General features: G+C 43.5%; 1 protein-coding gene across 1 annotated transcript; it reads left to right on the top strand.

Moving 5' to 3' along the window:
• The first annotated feature begins 5,227 nt into the window (after positions 1-5,227).
• On the top strand, positions 5,228-18,342 carry RGCC (regulator of cell cycle). The gene is made up of 5 exons (XM_064714179.1): positions 5,228-5,403; positions 5,519-5,695; positions 14,819-14,926; positions 16,486-16,548; positions 18,166-18,342. Exons 1-5 carry the CDS (start codon positions 5,367-5,369, stop codon positions 18,171-18,173), a joined length of 393 nt encoding a protein of 130 aa, XP_064570249.1. The 5' UTR covers positions 5,228-5,366; the 3' UTR covers positions 18,174-18,342.
• Positions 18,343-23,695: the final 5,353 nt, after the last annotated feature.

The following is a 23,695-nucleotide window of genomic DNA, read 5'->3' on the forward strand; positions in this document are numbered from 1 at the left end:
AAATTGCCATTTTTTTCTGAAGTAGCACAATACCCAGCGATCTTAACTCCTTAATTTATCAACAATTCAAAGCCAAACTAGGTGGAAAACAAAAACTGTTTTTCATTTCTAATTGAAACCATACAAATTTCTTGATGGAGTGGTAGTCATAAAAGGTTTTGAAGCGAAACTGGCAGAAAAGTAAAGAATTCAGTGTCTCCTGTTCCTGATCCTTATGTATGGGTATGATGGCAGCAACATCAGGTAGAGGTAGAGAAAGTGGCTTACCCTGAGCTTGAGCCCACAACTTAACACAGGAAATAAATTTCTTACCTAGCATTCATAAGTATGCTTTTCCCTTTACTTTTCCCCCACATTACCCTGTAAAATGGATATTTACTGCTACTGGGCCCTTTTGGATGAGAGAGGACTTAAAGGAAGAAGAACAAACCCTTTCCTCCACTCAGCCTTGTATGCAACATTCCTCTTGCAAAGGATATGTGCACAGCCTTGTTTTCCTGAAAACAGAGCCAGAATGGAGGCAATTTCTTCACCTCTAATTGCCACACAGCACTCCAGATGCCAGGATCTCTCTCCCTCCTGGCTTACTGCCGTGGTCTCTTTGCTTACATTTTCTTGGCTTTTTGTCCACTTCTCTGTGCTTATTGTCTGGTGGCTCCTTTGCACAGCAGGAAAAAGGCTACAAACTTCTTTATGTCTTATTTACTTACTACCATCCCTCTCCTTACCTGAACTTCTCTCCCTGTCCCATGCAGTGCTCAGCCAAAGTCCCTTGACCCAGAACACTGAAAGTCTTGAGTGGTTTTTTCATCTCTCTTTACTGTGGACAGCAGGTGAAAATTCAACTCTATATGCCAGTGATGTCAATATAGGTTACAAATCTACTTTATCAGTTTAAATTACTTTTAATCCAACTACAACAATAGTGATTAAATCCCAACTGCCATAAATATGCTTTAGCATCATTAACTTATTTAAAGCTATCCATTCAAAACTCCAAGAAATTCTGCCTCTAGTTACTGACAGACAGACACAGACTGTATTTTGTTCACATTCAGGAGGTTAATTTGACAAGCAGAAAATTTAGAAGGATAGTAGGCCAGAGAGAGTGAGCTTAGGTTTTGGCAGAATTCAGCAGGAAGGTGTATGGTTTGCTCACAAGGCCACAGCTGTGAATGGCTGTGAGCAGGTCCGTGAGTTTGCATCCACTGTGCATCAGTCAAGGGCAGAGAGAAAACCCAAAGGAAATGCATCAGTCTGTCAAAACTCCAGGTTCCAGTTCAAGGTCTACAGAACATTTTTGGAGAAGAGGAAGTAAAGTAAAGTAAGGTATTTCTCTCCTGTGAAATACCTCTGGCAAAAGATTTTTTATTTAACAATCTTTCAAGATTAATATATTGCTGTGGATCACTCACTCTTCCCACTGGTGGTGTGGATTGGGCTACAGGTCACAGGCTTTTATTTAGCCCAGCTGGCAGCCAAAGCAGCAAAACACCTTGGATGGTAGTTAGGCAGCCCATGTAAAATGCATGGCTCATGTCTCTGACAAGGTTTAATCAGGCAGCACTCCTCATTACAGAGTAAGTTTAGCAATTAACTCACATAGGCAATTCCACTTGCAGCGTGAAGGATAAAATAGGCTGGAATGTCAACCACTGCCTCCTTTAAATGAGCATCCTGAGGGCAGGGCTGTGATGTGCTGCACAGGGAGACAGGTTATGCTGGTGATGTTAGATCTATTCCTGCTCTGCAGCCCAAGGAGTTGGGTTTCCCTGTGTGTCAGTCTGGCTGGCACCTGTGCTTTTTCATCCTCTGGCAGTTTTCGTTTTTCTGTTTGACAGCTGTGTTCATTCTGGGTTCCCTTGCTTCCTTCAGCTAGAAGTTTGGCAATGATCGGCTGTTGTTTGTCATTCACAGGTTTTAAATTATCTACTTTAACAAGTTGGAATTGTTACTTATGTAAAGAATTGTTATTTTCACAGACTAATAAATATTAAAAGACTTGTGGAAATTAAATATTCAAAACTCCAGGGTGCTTCCATGGGCAGGGATCTGGCACTCTGCCTTTTGTCTAGTATCAGTACCAATGAGAAGACAGGTGTAGGTTTCACAACACATTTGTTTTTAACTGTGGGAATATGGTATTACTCAACAAAATTGATATTTTGGGTTATTCTTGATCTTTGAAAAGGTGAAAAGAAATGATTCATTAGACAAAAACTTTTCAGCCACTTCAGATTTGCAAATTCTCTCCTCTGCAGTTCCAGTTTCTGTGTATGTGCATATGGTGCTGCACCTGTACTGTGAATTGTAACCGGTTTCCAATTGTAACCAGTTTCATTCTGTTTTGGGGTTTTATTTTTCTGTTTTATATGAATGCCTCAGAAGTTGTTCATGGATCTGTGAGCATCTCTGGGCCATGCTTTGGAAGCTAGATTATTCAACCTACAGCATCAATGCCTTTTTAAACCCATTCTTAGGAGTCTCTCCGGTGCAGCAACACAATGTGTTGTGTCCCAAATTATCCCATGCTTTGTTCAGAAAACTAGTGCTTCATGGGCCTTGCAGCTTGACTATATCAAAGTGCCTGTTTTAAAAGCCTTTCCCTGGAGCGTGTTTCCAGGCAGGATCTGTTGATTTAAATAGCTGTGTGGCTCACAAGTTTGTGAGGTCAAAAATGCAGTAGGAAACCACTGTAAACATCGCGTCACCAGCTGAGGAGGATCTGGAGACACTGTGTCGAATGGGCAAGAAGAAATTCACTTTAAATACAGCTTGGATGGCTGCCTAGAAAATGAGAGGGATTCAGTAGCTGAGGTTTACATTAGGAGTTGTGTTGGATGTTTCTCCCCATAAGCACAAGCAGCCAGGCGTGTCAGCCTGCAGAGTTTCAGGGCACTGCACTTAAAAGTGACTTTTTCCTTTTGCCAGATGTGGGCTGCTCCTGTTGGCATCTGTGCCAAAAGTGCAGCCAGTTCAGCTGGAGCATGCTGGGGCCTTTCAAGAATATTTATGGATGCGCATGGCTACATGGTCCATGACATAGAACCAATAAGCATAAAAATGAATCTTTGTTTCTTCTTGTATAAGCTAATGGTTTATGTGGAAAACTGAAATTCACCAGCTGTCTCGGTTGCATTCAGCAGAATCTAGGCTGCTTAGGAGAACACATGAGTATTTACTGAAAGAAATGTTAAGAGATTAGTCTGTGAAGCAGTAAACACAACTAAGTAGTTTTAAGCCCAGGTTGTCTTAAGGAAAAAAGATTTCCCAAACACATGGCTGCAAAGAAGGGAAGTTTATAGAATAATTTCTTCACCATGCCTAGAAATTATTCTGAAAATGATCAATGTGAGTGTAAGATAATAACTTAAAGAGAATGCCAGGGATAAATTCTTATATCACTACACGTAGGCAGTTGTTTTTTTCCCCTACCTATCTATACCCATTCAACTCAGTTCAACAGAAAATTACTCACTTTCTTCCTGAATTAGTTTTCTGCTGTTCTAAAGTGTTGAATTGGCTCAGCAGCAGATGAGAAAAACCTGCTTAAAAGACATGCAGAAGGTCTAGGCCAGGAGCACAAGAAGGGAGAAGGAGGCAGGTCATTCCCCTTTTCTGGCAGGCCCCAGGCAGTGCAGGGTTCTCCTACAGCTTCATCCCCCTTTGTGCTCTTTCTTTGTGACATGACCTCAGACCCTGTCCCAAAAGGCAGTGAGATTGCTTGACCATCTTTATGAGAAACAACAGGAAGGGCACAGGAGGACTTTCAGCCCTTGGTTGTTTTGCCTGTATTCCTCAGCAAATGGAGAGATTCAAGTCTAACCTCAAGCACCTTTTGCCCCTAAACAAGGTTGTGCTACAGACCAAGCACCAGTGCTCGGTGGGGATGTGTGGGACAGGTTGATCATATGTGATTGAGCAAAAGAGATTTGACATCAGCTGCAGGGCCAGGTCCTTGTCTTTTGGGGCTGTGAGCTGTGCCTGGTCACGTCCTCGACAGTTCCCCTTCTGCCTTGCATCCATTGTCTCTTGTCCTGCTCGTGCATTGACGTCATGCCCTCGTATCTCCTTGTCCCCTACTTTTTAACCTTGCTTTCCCTCCATGTCACTGTGGTCTTTAAAAAGGATTGTTTGTAGACACTTTTATTAGCAGAAAGAAAAACAGAGGAAGACCACAGAGAGGAGGAAGCCACAGAATAAACAACAATTGAACTTCGTCATGAGAACTTCTTTTGATTCACTGCAAAAATAAATAAATGCCTCCATATCAGACGGTAAGGAGAGGTGGACAAATCTATTTTATTGTCTAGAACATTGTTTTTCTAACTTTGTATCTTGCAGGAGCAATGGCAGCATGTCTAAAAATGTCAAAAAGTTTGAGATGTTTTTTCTTACCTCTCCCTGACTCTTTTAATTCTAAATATTTTCATCAGCACACAAACATAACCATAACTCCTGACGCATTCTCGTGGAATAGCATCTGATGTCTGTTTTCAGTATTTCTGGCCATAACTAAACATGGCAGAGGCTTCCCCAATGAGTATTTAGCAAAACTGGTATTTTAGCTGCTCAGCTTACATTTAAAACACTCAAGAGACAGCACAAGAGCAATGTAGCTATGGCATGTGTAAACATCAGGTTTACCTGACTTCAGGACAAGAATCAGGAAAGCACTCCATGGATAACGCCCTGCCTGATGCACCTGGGCTGTGACCCCCTCTGCCTGAGCATTCCCTGCATGTCCCCTGCCACCTGCTCTTCTCCTCGGCTCATCCTCTGGAATTAACCGGCCCAGCTGCCGCCACGGCCGTGCCCGCAGCTCACCGATGTGCGGAGCAGGGCAATAACCACGGGCAGATGCCGGCCCAGTGCCATGGGGATGGGGAAGGAAGGGCATCCCGGGGGCGTTCGAGCAGCAAAGCCACGGACTCAGTGCAAGCGAGCTGCTGCCTCCCCGTCCTGCCGTGTGCCGTGTCCTGCTGGCAGTCCCGGGGCTGGGTAAGGCTGGCCCAGTCCTGCGTTCCCGTGGCAGTCCGTCCTTGCAGCCGCTCTGGCTCTCGCTGTTCGCTCCCTCCGCAGCCCACGGCCGGGGCCGGGCTTGGCGCGGCGCGATCCTCCCGAGGGAGCCGCGCTCCCACTGGGGGCCGGGCGGCCACGGGTGACACTTCCCACTGGCGGCGGCTCCGGGACAGCCGGCCGGGTTCACCTGCGCCGCCCGGGGCCGCCCCCGCCGCCGCCCCGCCCTGCCCGGCCCGGCCCGCCCCGCCGCGCTATAAGCGGGGCAGCAGCGGCGGCGCTGGGCGCTCACGCTGGCGGCGGGAGGCGGCAGCGGCGCTGGGGCATCTCCGCCCGCCGCCGCAGCCATGAAGCCTCCGGCAGCCCAGTGCCCGGCGGGGCCAGGTGGGAAACCTTTCTTTCCTTCTGCCCCTTCTCTCCTTTCCCTCCGCCGGGGTGGGGGCGCGGGCGGGTCGGGCAGGGCAGGTCCGATGCTGACGCCGCTGTCACTGCCCGGCAGGGCCGGGGGAGGACGGCGGGGACCTGGCGGAGGCGCTGGGCGAGTTCGACGCGGTGCTGGCTGAGTTCTCCTGCCCCGCCGGCCGGCGCCGCTTCTTCTACGGCGAGCACCTGGAGCGCATGAAGCGGCGGAGCAGCGCCAGCGTCAGCGACGGCAGCGGCCTCAGCGACTCCGAGAGTGAGTGTCCGTCGGTCCGTCCGTGCCGGCTGTGCCGGACCCGGGCCTGGGGGCGGCCGGGAAGCGACGCTCCAGAGCGGGTGCTAAACCAGCGGGTCGCCCTCTCTGAGCGGGCCAGGGACGCGGCTGTTTCTATGAAAGCAGCTCCTTCTCGGTCCCGTTCTGGGCTGGACGCGCAGGGATGCACAGCCTGGCCCCGCTGGTTTTATCGCTGCTCTGGGACGGAGCGGAGCCTGAGGAGCTCTCTATGGGAGAAGGTCGGGCTGCGGGACACCGGCGCGTCCCGGCGACAGCTGCAGTGAGCGATGTCCCTGGGGCTCGCAGGGGCTGCCCGCTGTGTTCGGTAACCAGCATCATCTGCACAGAGCGAGCCAAAATGTGCTTCCCACAGCCGCTGGAAACTCACCCAGGTTTACCTCTCTAAGAATGGCTATCCATCCGTCCACCCACCTGGATGGGCGACAGTGTTTTAAGCTACCTTGTGCCCAAGTACACTAGATGTGTGGGAATGGTGTGTGCAGAACATGGAACAGGAAGGGAAGAAAGCTACTTGGAGCAAGAAAATGTAGAATTGGAATTAAACTTTTTCTGGTTAACATGGAAAAAAGTTCAACCCTGCTTTACTAATCAGGGAGAGAAAACATCTTTCCTCTTCCAGATAGTGAGGCTGGAAGCTGCTGTTTTCTTTGAGAACAGTAGGTAACTTTCTCAGAAATAAGTCCTGCTAAATGCAAAATATAACCAGTTTTGTTGATTTGGGTTTTGTGCTGGTTTTTTGGGTGTTGTTTTTTTTTTTTTTTTTGTTTTTTTGTTTTCTGTGGGTATTTTTTTGTTTGTTTGGTTTTTCTGTTTTTGTTTTTTTTTTTTTTTTTTTTTTGCTAAGTTCCTAACTATATGGGAAGCTTGATGAAATTTACTTGTTTTGCAGCTATTTATAATAAGACTACTCCTCTAATTTCTGTTCTGCCTCTTTATCAGTCATGGACTCAAGGTGCCATTCTGTTGATTTAGTGCTTAAACACTAATGCTATCTCGCTAGTACTTGAGCTGTGAGAGCAGAGAGTCTCCAGATTATCAGAGCCCTTTATTTCATCACCATGGATGGAATTCATTTTGTTGACAGGTATTGTTTTACCTGCCCTGAACTTGGATACCTTACCTAGCACTACCTTTGGGTTTTCCTATGGAAATACATGGATCAAGATGCTATTTTTCTGTTTCATAATGTAGTGAGCGTCAAACTCTTTAGAATCTCTCTGCCTCCAAGGAGGATTTTGAACTGTGTGCCCAATTTAGACAGAACATTTTTCTTTTGTATGGCCAAGGGTGCGTAAGGTGAAATCTGCCTTTACTGAGTCAAACTGGCTGCCCTAGTGCTTATATTTCTTGTGCAGTCTTTGTTGTGATATGTTAACCTCTCACATACACTTATTTTGTCTCACAATTGAGACACTTGTAATGATAGAGTGAAATAATTTACTGTTGGGAGTTATAAAAACCCCAACCCTGTATCTAGAACTTCTTGTACGGAGAAAAGCTAACTACAGATAGCTATCTGCTATGGTTCAAAAAACTTAAAAATGGAAAACTGCTTAAAATTGCTCTGCTAGAATTGACAAGAAGGATATTTGGAGGAAGATGGCAGTGCTCTCCGGCAGGGCAGAAGGCCTGGTGAGAAAACTGCATGCTCATGTAAACAGGCAGATCAGATTGTCAGGAAGATCTGGAAAATAAAAATCTGTGAGGCAAATCCACATGGATTTAGGCTGAAGACAGTAGTGGAGTTAGTAGGATAGACAGGGTTTGATGGCTCCATATGAACTCCTCAAAGATCTTGTATGAGGAACTTGTCCAGCTTTCAATTCCTGTCCCATGCCTTAGTGATACATGGTGTGAAAGGTGGCTCTGGAGAGGTTGGAATAATTTCCTTCTGGACACTGGCATGTGGGGAACCAGGAGGGTGCACCAGAGTTTATGAGGATATGTTTAAGGAAGAAGAAACAAAACCAGCCAGCTCTGCTCAGGAAAGGCCTGGTAAAACACTTTTTCCTAAAGGAGTCATTCAGTGCAGTCAACTTTTTATTCTGAAGTTATGGTAGGATTGGAGAGGAATTGTGGGTTTATGAAGAGCTCCTTTTATAAAACAGGCTCTAGTGTCTGATGTAATCCAGCTACACACCCTACATCTATTTTAAGACTAAATGCAGGGAGTTGCCTACTTACCCAGGTTCTTTCAGTTCAAACTCAAGTATTTCTTGAGTTTATTTTCCCTTTGATTTCTGTAATTAGTGTTAGCCAGTATAGTGCAGAATTCATGTCCTTGCCCTTACTGTGATAAGGGTTAGGTTAAAATACCACTGCAGAATCAAGGGGTGACTGGGCTGAAAGAGTAAGTTCTGATAACGTGAGTCTTTAAAAACCATATTGTCTGCAGGTAGTTTTATCATCTTGTTAATGAAGATCCTTCACATCTTTGTAAAAATCTTGTTATCCAGTGCCAAGACTATTTCAAGCACACTTTTTCATGTGTGTATAGAACAGTTCAGACTATTGTGTTTTATTGCTACCTGTTGTTTGCTCTTTGATCTAATCCTCCTAACTGATGTGGTGTGGCTGAAGATATGTATCTTTTGGCCACTCCTGCAGTGATATCTTTCCACTCAGGGATGGAACTGTAAGGGAAGGAAACATTCTAAACTATTGCAACTGTTTGTTTCAGTGCCCCTGAATCAGCCTTAAATTCAGTTCCATGAGAAGCTACTAACAGATGTCAAGTGGTTGTACTTGAACAGTATTCTTTAGTTGGGGCAGGGAAGCCTTTCCTCTCCTGGGGTTTCTGCCCCAGAACAGAAGATCTCTGTTAATGCAGTTAATCCTGAAAATATTCTCTTATCCTTAAAATCTCCCAAGGGATCTAGCTCCAAAAATACTACCTTAAATTCTTATATTACACATTTTCGGCTCTTGAGAAAAAGTAGGATTTTGAAGACTGTATGAAAAATGGGTGCTATCAGTACTTTGTTCTCCCACATCTTGTCCTGTCATTTGACCAAATGCTCTTTGGACAGGTCTAGCTTGGCTCTGTCTAAGCCTTTGCGCAGCAGAGCGGACTCTAGACCCTGCAGTAACAGAGAGGCTCCGAATGCAGCTGTGTGTGATGATCTCTGCCCACGAGTATTACATTAACCACCACAGCTGAGTGGGCCAGAGCTGGAATCATGATGAACTGCTGAGTTACTCCAGAATTCCAGAGCTTCTGGACTGTGAGTGCCAGTTATGTTTCAAGTTGATGTATCCAAACAAACTGGAGCCCAGCAGCTTTGTTCTGTAGGTTATTAATCTTGGTGGAGCTTCTAAGCTGAGGAATACTTTGTGACTGTCTGCTATTCACAGCATATCTGGGCTGTGATAAAGGAGGATTTGTGCTAGAGAGTGCTGTGCTGGCAGAAGGCTCTCGTGTAGCTGCAGCTGTGTTAATGAACTCACAGATAGCATTGTCTTCTTGTGTCAGAATAAGCTTGCAAAGAAGAGCGCAGCTAGTCTGTGTAAAATGCATGCCCAGTCAGTGCCTGTACAGTTTATGGCAGTGTCAGGACAGCCTTCCAAGTTTAGACTTAGGATAATGAATGGAAGTTGGACTTTGAGAGGTTGAGAAGGAAAGTGCTTTAGTGTTTCTTGGGCCAAAGTTACAATTACACCGAAAAGCTACATCATAATCTGGTGTCTTGCTCTCAGAAATGTTTGACACTTGTAGCTCCATGTTTTCTTGAGGCAGGTTCAGCTTCCTGCCTCTCTGTTAAAAGCATTGCAAGATGATTTCATCAATTCAATTCTTGTGCCCATACAGGCAACAGTGTTCTTTGCAGTTATTTTTTAGTGGTAATTAAATGAGCAATGCCTCATGGCTTTCAAACACAAGAAAGAAATCCTGAGTGCATCTAGAACTCTTAATTTTATGATTTTAAAGTCAAGTAAGTGCAAGGGTTGAGCAGGATCTCTTAATGCTCGGTGCCTGGTGCAGTGCCAGCACTTGTGTTTCCATGGATGTGGCTGTGGATGTCTCCAGGTGCTCCTGCTAATGCCTAGGCCATCCAGAGATGAGGCATCAGCCCCTGTTAGAACTGCAGCACTCACCCTGAAAAACCTGTTTGCATTGTCAGTCTTGTAATATGTGACCATAAAAAAGGCAAAGAAAAAGGCAACAGAAATAATTTAAGATGTAAAATATTTTCCAAATAAATACTCTGGGACTGTCTGGCAAAAAAGAGATGTTTTGGGTGGGGACAAGACAGTCTTCTAGAGAATCCTAAGAGACACTAGAAAAGTGACTGCTACCTCACCAGTATGAGGAAGTCAAATTAAATCAGCACGCTTCAAAGAAATGAGGTGTTATTTCTTTCATGAACAGTTAAAGATATTGCCTTAAGGTATTATTGATACTAAAAGTTCTCATACTCAAAAACAACGTGATAAAATCCCAGCAGGAGGGATGGGGCCATTGGGGACTGCTGGGGCTGATGCCCCTGGTGTCTCAGGAAAGAGAGTGGTACCTGCATTGGGAGAACTTGGGAGAGCTCATCCTGCAGCTCTCTGTGTGTGGCTGCACCTCTGGAGCTCCTCTGCAGGCATCTGCTGTGAGAAACAGGATGTGAAGTAGGTGAGCCTTTGGTCTCTGCAGCAAATGCCAGTCTTGTAACATGAAAAGGAGGTAGATTGTGTCTGTGAACTTCCTATGGCTTGTCTCAAACATAAAGGTGAGGACAATAAAATGCTTCTAATGAAAAAAGTGAACACTTTCTCTTCTGCAGAAAGTCCCTTTTATTAAATGAGCTGAGAAATAAACTTTTATTACATTACTGATATGCTCAAAGGAAAGAAAAATTGGAAGTTTCAGGTGCACAGCCTTCTTTAAAGTGTGCTGAGAAATGCAATTTTCATGAGATTTCCTGTTCTTGTCACTTCAGCATACCCACTACTCTTACTCATTAGAAAGGAAGACAAGTAAAAGGGAGGGCTGGAGTTGGGAACTGCCTCATAGCTGGTAAGCATGGAGGGAAGTGGGAAGGTAAGCTTTGTATATAATGAGAAAATGTGCTTGTGCATCTGGATTTCAGGCTTCCTAGATCACTTTTGTGTAGCTGTGTGATTTGAAATCCTTTAAATAATGATGCTGAGATGTGTCAATAGAGAAAAGGTGTCATTTTTTAGTCAGTATTGGAACAGATGTTTGTTAGCTAGGCAAAATTCCCACAAAAATAAACAATGCAGCCAAGTGTAACTGTGATGATGATAAAAATAAACGCTGTCCTTGGGGCTGAAACATACACATTTTGAAAAAGGCTTTTTGTATCATGAATATTTCTCACTTCTGCTGGTGACATTACAATTTCCAGATTTTTTTCTGATTTTTTAGCAAGTAGGCTATGTTCTGTTAGGAATTATTTTTGCAGTCTGCTCATTAAGTGCTGAGTTACTGTTTCATAATGAATTCATGATTTGTAGACACTTGAGTGGACTTGTGAAGCTTTTCTCTGAAAGCTTATGGATGTGCTTTAACTTTTTCCCCTAAAACTCTCCCCACTGAAAACTGCAGTAAAAGTTACCAACTCGAGTGCTCTTCAAAACTGAGCCATGGTACTAGAAAGAGCATGATACTAAAGAAGCTACACAGCTGAATTTTTCCATTGTCTGTTTTGAAATGAGAAGTTTGAGGTTTTCCTCCTTCAGTCCATTACTGCCGAGAGCCTTTCAATTGCTCATTTCATGGGGCCATTTCTATATTTACATGGTGTTGCCATGGTTTATTTTGTGGTTTAACCATACACTGGAGCAGTAGAGTTATACTAACTACAGATTACTTTGCCAAAGTAAAATCCACCCGTATTTATTCCTACCCCCTAATTTTGCAGGGTAGCCTGACTGATGCAAATTGACTCACTGACAAAACTCTCAGATTTAAAGACTTATGTTTAAAAGCACAGGGACTAGAATCAATGTACAAAGTAGAAAACAGGTAATGAATAACAAACTTGTGGTAGGAGAGAGGGAGCTGGGTGAGGAAGGACAGCAGCAATGAGATCCCTGGCATCAGCCCCTGCTTATTGGGTTGCAGAGGATGTTGTATTTGTCTGGCAGGGGAACTCTTCCAAGGGCCATTATTGGAGGTGAATGAGCAAATCTTGGCTTTGGCAGCTGGTAGAGAGCAAGGACTGAAGTGTCCTTTTCCCAGAGCTTTCTGCCCTACAGCCACCCTTTGCCAAAGAGGATATTTTTCTGTGCTGCTTGTCATAAGTATTTTTACATTGTTTTCAGCAGTTATGGTGACCTTGCTGGTGGAGTCAGTGCATTCCTCCTTACATCACTAGAATTTCTGATGCTTGGTGGCATGAAAAAGCCACAGTCAGTAGCTAAAGTATATTTTTGCTTTGAGAAAGATAAATGTTGATATTTCCCTGAAACTATTACGACCCATCAGAAGATAACATTGTTAAGTGAAAACATTTCACCTTTTGAAACTGGGAGAAAAACATTCAGAGATTTAAAGCAACAGTTTTGTCATATTTTATCTTTGTCCAGTTGTAAATATTTCCCAGCATATTGTTTGTGGAAGCCAGTATGAAATTAGATTTTCTGATGTCAACCCAGCCTTGCTACATTTGGTGTCTGGATGTTGGAATCAGAGTTCACATTAAAAGTATACTCAGATTTATAACCATAGTTCTCTGTATTTTTTATTAATTCAATGAGCCGTAAAACCTTTAAAATATGAATTAATTTGGAAATTCTTGTTCTCCTCTTTTTAAATCAATAGGCTGAAAAGTGTTTTATCTTTGATCTGTTCTGTCAGAATTTCAGTGAATTACAGTCTTGGCTAGAGCACTGTTTGTGTCAGCTATTACAAGTTACTTGGGGTTTTGTCCTGAACAGCTAGAATTTTCCATTCTGTGTTTCTTAGTCACTGGGGTTTGCATCTTGGCTGAAAAAATGTAGCCTCAGTAGGCAGTTGTTCTGTAAACTGATTTCAGAGGAAATTTGCCATACCTTTAATAGAGAGAAAGTGTCAGCTAATGTACAGGGTTTGTGGGGTGTAGTACAGCCCTGGTGGCAACATCATTGCAGAGCGCTACCAAATTTCTTTCACCCTTAGATTACTTTAAATTTTTTTTTTCTGTTTTTAGGAGCTACTTTTAAAATGGCTTATCTTTTCCCCCCATTTTTCTACCTAAAATGTTCTCATTTCTACATTGCATTTGTGAAGTCTTTCTTGCATTTGAAATTCCAATTGGTTGGAATCCAGTTGGTTCCAATAGTTTGGTTTTGATCTGCTGAAGTTCAGAGAGAATAGCACTACTTAAGAGTGGAGATAAAGGAATTGCAATTAGGAGGTAGTTTGAAGAAGCCATCAAACTCTATTCCCACTTCTACAAACAAGAAGTACCTACCAAGTGGTGGCTGAGCAGGTGGCAATAGCCCCAGGTGAGAGATGTCAGTCATGTCATTGCTCACATTTTGTGGTGCTGAAGGCCGTGTGTTTGCCAGAACAGGATCTGAGATGATGGCAGAGGAAACTGAAAATACAGCTCAGTTGTGGGCCAAAATGCATGGGAAAGAGGGAAGTATTCCAGGTTGAAGCTTTTCTCCCAAGTCTTTTTGTGTGTATTATAACAGAGGTGAGCTTGGAAGGTGGCAAAGAACAAATAAATAAATCAGCTTGAATGGCCGAGGGAAGATCTGAGAGGCTTTGTAGGTGCAGTTGTCTGGTCTGCCTTGTCACTGTGCCTGCGTGCTCCTGTGGAAGCTGCTTTTGTGCTGGACAGGACAGCTGGCCAGAGGAGGTGGCTGGGGACACACGCTGTTCTTCCCAGAGACAGCTGAACTTGAGGCACAGGTCTGCAAGGGGATGGTCTCAGTGTCTGCTGTCTGGAGACATCCAGATGTTCAGTAGATGTGCAGATGTGCAGATCTTGGCAAGGCAAGCTGTGGGCCTGCCCCTTTTGCCAATTCCCCCAGACACCCTTACTTAGCTAAAGTAGTGCTCTCCTGGCACGGCAAATGTGAAGGCATCCAAGGAAGTGTGATGGGCTCTCTCCAGCGGGCTTGGTGCTGCAGTGCTGTGGCTCCAGGGACAGGGGCTGTGTGTGCTGCAGGGAGCAGGATTGCTGCCTCATGGCAAGCAGTGACAATCACCCTCCCACATATTAAGACAAGCATTGATGTCCCAGGCAATGTGCAAAGCAAATGGAGACCCTGGCCATGTTTGTATCTCATGGTGTCCTTTTGTAGAAGCAGAGTTTTCAGGTCCCTGGCTTGAAACTGCAGGACCAGCAGTTTGAGTCTCTAGTGGGATGACAGAGCCCCCTTCCAGTGGAGCCAGGACTAATATTTGAGTTACCCCTGTACTCAAAGATACTTTTTGATGCTTTTCAAGCTTAAGGCCTCCTCTAGAACGTAAGAACATCAAAATGGTACTGGGGGCCTTTTCCGTGCCTTTCCAGGGCACATAAGGCTTTCTTTGAAAGTTCACCTAAAATAAGGTTGCAGGATATCTAGTGTACCAGTGTACTGCTTCATGAACTCCAGAGAGTCACAGAATAAAGGAATTAAAAATGCCATACCTAAAACAGCAGAGTAATGTGTGGAGAAAGGGGTGTACTTGCTTTGGGGATAAAGGACAACCCTAAATATATTCTTTATTCTTGTTGTCATTGTTCTGGAGCTTTCTATTCAGGGTTTTTTTGTAACTTTTGAAAAATTTAGGTAAGAGAATTTCCCAGAATATTGTGAATGAGGCAGGTCCTAATAGATATAATTTTGCTGATATGGGATAATTGTAAATTCTGTTTAATTTTTCAAATGGTGCTGACTTCAGGGGAAGGGGAAGCTGACACTTTCCTTACCGGGGATGAGGATTAAGCCTAGGCCTGCTTTCTCTTTAACAGTAGGAGTGGGAGCAGTAGCCTTCACACAATAAAGGGTTTATTTATTCACTTCTCTGCTTTTGAAGACTTAAATTTGAGTTCTGCAGACTTTGAAGTCTGTATAGGAAAGGCTGCATTTTGGGTTTCAGTTATGTTGCAAACTTCAGAAGGTGTCAAATTTACTTTATAATGTTATTTTTTACAGGTGCAGATTCCCTCTACAGAAATAGTTTCAGTCTCAGTGATGAAAAGCTCAACTCTTCAACTGCATCTACTCCAAGCTTGCCATCCCCTTCAGTGACTCCTTGTAAAGGTATCTCAATTTTAGTTGTTGGCATTTCTTCCTACCCCTCAATTATATGAGCTTCTTGCTGGGAGCCAGGATTCACATGCTTGCATGGACTTTTTTTTTCATTTTGGTCTTTCTTTTTCTTGGTGGGTTGTTGTTGGGTTTTGGGCTTGTTCTTTGTTTTTGTTTTTGGTTTTTTTTTTTTAATGACAGCAAAACTAAGGATTACTGTTGAGCACACTACATATCCAAATATTGTTGTCTTGATTATAAAAGGCAATAGCATTATAGCTTTCTGTATCTGCACTTTGCAGGTGGCCTGGTAAGTCTTTTGGTTTTGAAACACTGAGCTAAAAAATATTGTAGTTTTTTGGCTGATAAAGATTAATTATTAACTTGTGTTACTTTTTTACTGATGCAACTTGAGTGGCTTCAGTGTCCCATTTCTCTATAAAAATGCTTAGCCTGGATGGAGGGCTGGAGGGACTCCTCTGAAGCCATATGCTGCCATGTAAGTTAAGAGAATTGCCCAGATCCATATAGAAGTTACACAGGGCTTATACAAACCATGTGTTAGCAATTCCTTCCTCCTTTGAAGCCATGCTGTTGAAAGAGGCTTCTGTCTTGCAGCTGATTTCCCAGGACACTGCTTCATTCAGGTTAACTTGGATTAACTCTGGAGCAGACGTGTCAATAAGTGAGCACTCAGACATTTGTACTACATGGCGCTTTTGTTACAATCACTATACTCAGGCGCATGCTCAATAGCCTTTCACACTTTCATATCTCTTCCACTTTTATATCTCTTCCACAATCACAAAAAACCTCAAGTTAAATTCTTTCTTTTCAATTAGTGGGACACTGGGGAGAAATAATGAGCAACAGTTTCTGTGAAGCAGCAAAAAAAGAGGTCAGCTGAACTGTCAGGAAATATTTGGTGAAGAATTACACTTAAGGACGAGATGCTCTTCCTGATGACAAGACAGAGTTGAAACTGGCTTGGAAAAGACCACAGACATGAGATAAGGAAGCAACTTGCAGTAAAACCAGATTGAATGCAACCAGTGGTGTTGCCAGGAGTGGAAAATTTGGTGGATTTATAGTTCCACATTTATAGTGTATGGACCAAGATGAAAGGATCTGGCAGCACAGCAAACCTGTGATACTGACATGATTTTAGAGGGTGAGATTTGAGTAGGGCTGGGAGCTCATAGGGATTGATTAGGGCCATGCATGCAGCATCTGAAGAGATGAAACAGGGAAGATGGCCACAGTAGCAAAGACATGGATTAGCTGATACGTATCTTTTATTCTTCACTGCAGCCCCTTCTTTTTAAGGAGACTGCATAAAGTATTGCTTTGTGTTGCTTCTGTCAAGTAGAAAACTATGAAAGCTAGAACTTCAGTGTCCCATGTTGTCTAAGTGCTTTTGGACACTGTAGCAACTCTGCTGAACTTTGCTGATGGTGATCTATAACATCTTTGCTACCCCTGAAAATAATTTGGAGGCTTGTGTGTTTCTAATGTTTCTTCTAGCCAGAGAGACATGTCCTGTCTAATCAGTGTTGACCCTTGTTTTGCAGCAAAGCTTGGGGACACAAAAGAGCTGGAGGACTTCATTGCTGATCTTGACAGAGCACTAGCAAGTAAGTAGGTTTTTATTAGTTGCTTGCATCTCACTTGGAACTTGTTACAAAGAGTGCTGAAAGCCAATGTATAGAGAGAGAGGGAAGGGAAAAATAGAAATATTTTATATAATGTCGCTTCTAGTCCTGTGGATCATTATCTGGATGAGAAGGTAAAACAGACTCAATTCAGACTTTGCCTGAATGTTCAAAGTGTGCAGTTTATCCTGTGTGCCATAGGCTGAACTCAATGAACCCCTGGTCTCACCTCTGAGTCAGCAGCAATTCACCTCTCCTTGACAGTGGATGGATAAATGAACATCAGTTTCTTAAATACTCAAATCTCAGTTTAAAAACTGGTGATCTGTTTCTTCATTATAAATCTAAGTAACTGGAGGAGTGTCCTTAGGTGAGGAACAATCTTTTTGTTCTAGACTTTGCTTTATGAGAGAATGAAGGAGCAGATATCTGTATCTGTTGACTTAAGGTCAAAATCCTATTTGTGCTTGTTTCTACCAGGAATGGAACTTGGATCACTTTTTCTGCAACTATCTAGAAATCGTATCTTTCAGCTAAAGTAACGAATTGCTCATTATGATTTTTAAAGAAAAACAACCAAAACACAGGCTGCCTGTTGCCAGCCATGTACTCTGCCTATTCCTTTTGCTTGTTCCTCTTCTTTGCTTCTTATGTTGTGGACATCATACCATTTATTTTGTGTTTCAGGTTGGGCTTTTTTTTATGTGGGACTAGGCTATAGAGCCCAAACCAACAAGTTATAGGACTAGACCTAAACAGCAGCATAAACAAAGCCCTCTCAAACTATGAACTGAGAGTTTTGTGTGCTCATTAGGTGTTTTCCCTTCCCTGTATTTCTTGAAGATATGGACTTAATTCAAGACAGCTGCCCTTATGGGTTCCTGCTTCCCTGCTGTCTTGCTTGTATCTTAATCCTGGTTTCACTTCTCATACTTAAAATACATTTTTTAGTTTCCTGTCTTCTGTCATGGATGTGAGCTTGAACTGACTCTATCTTTATCACTGAAATTTAACTGACCACTCTTCTGAAAAAAGTCCAAGTTTTTGAAGATTTGTGTATCCCAAACCAGCAAATATTTGCATTGCTGTCTTGCGCAGCCATGTTGCAGCTCTAAAAAGGCTGCCAAGGTTTTATTTTTCCCTTGCAAAGTACATCAAAGGTGAAGGCAGGAACTAGCACCTGCTCTGTGGTTTTGTGCTTTTTTTTTTTTTTTTTTTTTGGTGTGATTTTATTTTTTTTAATCCCAACTAGACAAATCTCCAGTGATCTCAGCAGAGTTTCATTTGTACAATGAGGAAGAAGTCCAACTTCCATCTGGTATTTATCACCACATTTTTGAGGAGTTGTCTGTATGTGCTTGAGGTTACACAGAACTTTGTGCAGATACCTTTTCAAGCCTAATGCACTTGTTAGAACAGTACTTGCCTTGTCTTTTTAGCACACCAGCATTTCAGCTTTCATGTTAACTTAAAAAAAAGATATAATTTGGCTTGTCAGGCAGTCCAGCAAGCTGGGCGTAGGCAAGTGTCTGATATGACAACAACACGCAATCTTATTTAATAGAGAGCTTAGTGATCTTTCTTGTTCTGTATTTTCAGGTATGTGAAATGAATTTTCAGCATTGTGCTTGCATGTGGGTGTCCTCTGAAGGATAAGTGACATCAATCAGCGAGAACTGCTGCCCTTGTCTGATAACTTTGCTCAAGATGCCCTCTAAACATAACCTTTGTGAACTCCTGCAAGTATTTAACTGGCAACATTGAACGTTGGTTTTGGGGTTTGGGTTTTTTGGGTGTTTTATGTTTTTTTTTTCCTTTGCAGCAGATGGAATAACTTAAATGTTAGAGCTGTATTTTGCTTTAAAATATAGCTTGAATTTTAATTTAAAGTTGCTTTTACGCAAATATATTTGTAATTTTATATAGTTGAAGACTTTAATGCTTTCCTCCATTATAATATATTTTTGTATGCAAATAAATCCTGAAATGAAATCCAAATGTCTGTAAGCTTCCTATGAACATGCAAACTCTGAAATAGAAGCACAAATTCAACTCTTACTGAGAACAACACGCTTTAAAATATCTTGATAATGGTATATTTCCTGTCAATTTCAACTAGCATTAGAAATTTTACCTATTTCCATTAGGTAAAATTTGTTATGCTAGTTGAATGTGGTTGCTTAAATAAGAACTTTGTGCTATGCAAAATTAATACAAGCAGGAAAATAATAAATTGGGTCAAACTGTTACTTCGGATTTATGTTAATACAAATGAAATAACACTGACTTAGTAGACACTTGAACAATAATATATATTCTAAACCCTATGTAAAGGCTGATTTCAAACTCTCAGACCATTTGGCATGAAGCACTGGCTCTTTGGAAGGTCGGACATTTAGCCCATCAGGTTGGAGGTGTGGAGTTCCTGTGCCACTGGGACAGTGCTGGTGTCTGGGTGTTTCTGACACCAGGCCCTTGGGTCTGGAACACTCAACCACTCTGAAGAGACTTCCTGGCCATCACTGTGGTGCTGAAAGAGGGAAGGTGAACCTGTGCTTTTACAAGGAACCTGATTATTTCCATGTGCATTAGGCACTGGGAATGTCATTATGTGAGCTCTCCTGCAGCTGCCTCTGCTGTCTGAGCTGAGCTCCCCTGGCTGTCCTGGCCAAGTGAGCTGGGGCTGGGCTGGGCTGAACTCCTGCCGAATTTTGACCAAAGCTGTCTAGTGAGCAGTTGCTTGAATGGTTCATTTTTTGTGCCCGCTCTGATGAGTTATCTTGGGGTGTGTAAGTACCTGTGACACAGCTACCTGCTTGGGGGACCTTAAAGAACAGATCTGGACCTGCCTTCTGCAGCTTGGGGAAAACCTGCTGTGTATTTCCTTATAGGAACATCATAAGAATGGGGTAGATCCATCTCCCTGGATTTTAGATTTCCTAAAAATTGACCCAAACATTTGGTTTTAATGAACACCATATGATTTCTTCCCCCTGCCCATCCCCAGTTTTATTCATTAGCAAGAAAAAAAAATTCTGAACTGGGTACATTTTATCAGTCTGAAAGAGTCTTGAGGTTGCTGTGTGGGGTCTTTCCTTCTTTCAAGCAGGAGGGAAATGTGAAGTGGAGCAGTGTGTGGTGGAGTGTGCTCCTCAAGAGGAAACTTTCCTTTCAGCATTTCCTACTGCAGATTCTGTTGGTAAATTGTCCCATAGAATAGAAAAAGGAGTAAAATGATTTAGGAGTGTAAAGCTTTGTGCTTGCAGCAGGTTAACTTTCAGATCTGTGAAGGTTTGAGACAGTGAAGTCCTTCTCCTTGCTCTGGGACCTTCCCAGAGGCTCCTGCACCACAGGAACCCCATTATTAGCAGTGTAAAATTCACTGCTGCTATGCTGTAATCATACAGGAGCAATTATTCCTTTTTGTGATGGGTGTCTGGCCCTCCTCCCCAGCCCCAGATGTGAAGGGATCCTTTGGCTGGTGCAGGACTCCTGTGAGCTGTGGAGACACTGTCCCTTGAGCAGGAGCTGAGGGAAGGGCAACCAGGACAGCAGGGACAAGTTTGTGCTTCCCTTTAAAGAAGCATCCTTAGCATAAGGCATGTTTTTAAACCTGCTGGAATAGCAGCAGCAGTTCTGGCTGGTTTTCTATATTTAAATGCTGGTTGGTAGTTTGAACAAGGGGGTGGCCACTCCAAGTGATCCCAAGGTGGTGGGACATGGACAGCTCTTTGCTCCTCAGGTTGGGTTGTTTGAGGCATGAGTTTCCCACTTGTTTTTGTTGCTGTTTGATCCTGCTGAATACTCTGTGCCTACAATCAGTGTTTAAAGTCAGCTGTCTCCCTTTATAGGCTGAAATCACCCCATCAGTGCTGTGCTTTGGAGTGGCAATGCTTTGTCCTCACAGACACCCAGTTTTGAAGGTTTTTCCAGTGTAAGCAAAGGTTTTAGTGAGGTGTGCTCCTCATTTTGTCTAACGTCAGTGGTGATGGAGTTGGGGATTAAGTCACCATCTGTTTGGGTTTTTTAATCTTGTTTATGCATGAACAGGTGGAGACTTCTTGCTTATACAGCAGATCTGGAGATCATCAGCTGCAAATCTGGGAGTATCTTCTGTGGAGCTGTTTGTCTGAATTCCTGCCAGTTTATGTTCAGCTTTCAATGTGTCAGAAGGAAGGCACTGATGTAGATGTCATTTCACAGGAGGATGCTTATGACTTAAGTTCATCATCTGATTACATATGGCACTGAAAAATGAATTGCTGGAAAAAGTTCTGTCATGCTTTATCCCCAATGAACATTGCTGGAGACTGCACTGTCCTCATGGGCCTGGCTGAATTTTTAGTCCTTGTTTTGACCTCCCTCTCATGCTGCAGTGCTGAATTTGAATTCAGAAGAGTCTCAGCATTGTTGTGCTAGTCCCATGCACCCAGAAATGGAAATGAGCAGCTTAGACTAAGCAGATGTGTCACCACAGCTTAACCTGTGGAAGGTGAGGTGAAACAATTGCACGTGTGCTCTCTACCTTCTGCAAATTCAAGGTTAAATGGATTAATTTAACCCTCCATCACCAAGGCTTGAGCTAATGCATCTTATCTTGGGCTTGCTGTTGACTCTGTGTGTCCTTGGTGCCAGCTGGTACCAGGTAACACACAATGCTTGATAACCTTAGTAAGGGAGAGGGACCAGACAAAGGAGGGATTTATGTTTTTCCTGGGTTGTGTGGGCATCTGCAGCCTCTACTGATGCACTGACTGGAATTTTCTGGCTAGGTGAGCTTTTAGGAGTGAGGAAAACAGTTGAACTGGCAGTGATGGAACTTGGTTATAAGGGAAGGGCTCAGCCCCTGCTGTTCCCATGGCCCTTGTGCTGGTGCCTTCTCCCCTTCTTTGTTACTCTTGTGGGATTTTTGGTACATGCTGGGTGTGGGACTGATTTCCAGGGGCATTGCCTAATCTGAAGGGTCACAGAGGGCAGGAGAATCCATGCTCAGAGCTTCACAGGTTCATTTCAGCCTTGGTTTCAGTAGCGGATGCTTGCAAAGAAAACCAGCACAGGAAGTTTCTGCCTGCTGGGAAACATTAGGAGTTCACCAGTGGGAAAGGTCCAGCCTGCATGGTCTCCTCTGGAGCTCATCTCAGACGGCTCAGGTGTGCCCAGCTGACCCATATGAGTGGTGTTTGCACCCCTGAGCCCATCCTGGGAGAGTTAATTTATCTGAAGGTGCTAGACCTGACATCTGCTAGACTGTTGGAGAGAAAATTTCAGAAGTTGCAATGTTTGGAAGCAAAGCCAATATGGCTGCAGCAGTTCTTGAACTGAATCCAGCTCTGCATACTGACAGCACAAAATCCATATTCTCAATGGGGAAATCTCTTGTTTTCTATGTTACTTGCTACATTACTGATTTTTTTGCAGGCCGGCCAACAGCTCTAGCTCTCTAGATAACTTTACAATAATGTAAGATGATCCTGGCTGCTACATCTCATCAGCGTAGAATCTAAACTGTAAATCAGATTTGTAAACCAGATCTTTTCAAGGTTCTTTCCTTTCTTAGAGGTTAAAAGAGCTATCAGTCAAATGTTGTAGACTGACCTGTGTGATTAAAATAGGTCAGTCTTTACAAAGGCACCCCAGTGCTTTTGCTCTTTCACACCTAGGTATGGAAAGCTAAAATATTTATTAGTTTAGCTTTTCAAAGCTGCAGACCAGAGGCCTGTGCCTGCATTCTCCCAAGGCTTCAGAGCTCACTGTCTTCTCTGGGAGGCCTGAAGATGCTTAAATAGGCTTCAGACTGGAGGTGAAAGTTGCCTTCTCCATAGCTGATGGCTTAACACTGATTGCCATCCTTTGGTTCTGTTGATAAGGTATTTCAGATCATTAGTTTTAATTAAAACTGTTGCCCTTGTCTTAAAAATCCTCAAAACAATTAATTATTATGGTACATGTGTAGTCTTCCATTAAAAAAAAAAAATCTTGCTACTCCATCAAATCAGGTCAGGACCAATTTAGCCTGAATTAAGCACTTATGTAAACCACTGAGGTTAGGATGTTGCCCTTGGCTCCTTCAATAACCATTACAGAAAGGAGAGGGAGGCTGAATTATCCCCTAATGATGGTCCTTTGCTACAGCAAATATTGTAAAACACTCCAGTTAAGCAGGTTTTTCATTTGGGCTTCTTAATCCACTGACTAAAGAAAAGTGTAGGTGTCAAAATAAAGCTGCCTACAAATAGTCTGAAGTGTAACAGCTGGTGGGGCTGGAAGAGCAGAGGCAGAAACACCCAGCTGGGCAGGTTCCTGTGCTTGGGGCTCTGCATCACACTGTGCAAGCCCAGCAGCTTCCTTCAGCCCTGGGACTGGGGCAGGGCATGGCTGGGTGCTGCTGGGACCACAGCCCACATGGGATGCCACAGGATGAGCCACAGGAGCTCAGGGCTCTGAGCAGAGCTGCCAGAGCCAGCTGAGGAGAGGTGCACTCCTCATCCTCACCACTGCTGCCCATTCCCACCGTGCTGGGTGGGGTGGGAAGCTCCAGCTGCCTCCTTGGGCAGGAGCAAGGAAACCACGGGGAGCCCCAGGATGGTGCTTGGGTGTCACAGTGCTGAGCCAGGCCTGTGCCCTTTGGCTGTCTGCACCTGTGGGGCTCCCAGTCTTTGGTTTCTCTGGGTCTGGATTGAAGGCACTCGAGACAGTAGTTTGTGTTGTGACTCAGGTATTTATTATTTCTTATCAGGAAAACAGTTTTCTTATCAGAAAACTCTCACTGTTGTGAGTTCGGCACCTTTCCATTAGAAGGCACAAAACGGCCAAAAGTCTCTTGTTCCAAGGTCCTTTAAGAACTATCCAATTAAGAACTGACACCTAGACTATTTTCCCTTTTAACCCAATAACTGATCCCAAAGAGCTGCAATGTGGACTTTTTTGCCCAATTGCAAAATGCCACCCAAACCCATGAAGAAGAAGCATGAAGAAGAAACCCAGGATGACCCCCTGTGCTGTTCATCCTGCTTCCATCCACAACACACTAAAAATCCCAAAACCTAAATTTCTCACCAAGTGATACACCTGCACTACTCCCTATAATCAATTTCACACTTTTGTGGATTCTAGTCTATCTTGAAGTCTA

The sequence above is a fragment of the Zonotrichia leucophrys genome, chromosome 1 (assembly GCF_028769735.1).
Source record: "Zonotrichia leucophrys gambelii isolate GWCS_2022_RI chromosome 1, RI_Zleu_2.0, whole genome shotgun sequence".
In the NCBI taxonomy this organism is placed as follows: Eukaryota; Metazoa; Chordata; class Aves; order Passeriformes; family Passerellidae; genus Zonotrichia; species Zonotrichia leucophrys.

Coding starts and splice junctions, on each gene's coding strand:
- RGCC (XM_064714179.1), top strand. CDS start 5,367: ATGAAGCCTCCGGCAGCCCAGTGCCCGGCGGGGCCAG. Junction 5,404..5,518: donor CCAGTGCCCGGCGGGGCCAG/GTGGGAAACCTT, acceptor ACTGCCCGGCAG/GGCCGGGGGAGGACGGCGGG. Junction 5,696..14,818: donor CGGCCTCAGCGACTCCGAGA/GTGAGTGTCCGT, acceptor TATTTTTTACAG/GTGCAGATTCCCTCTACAGA.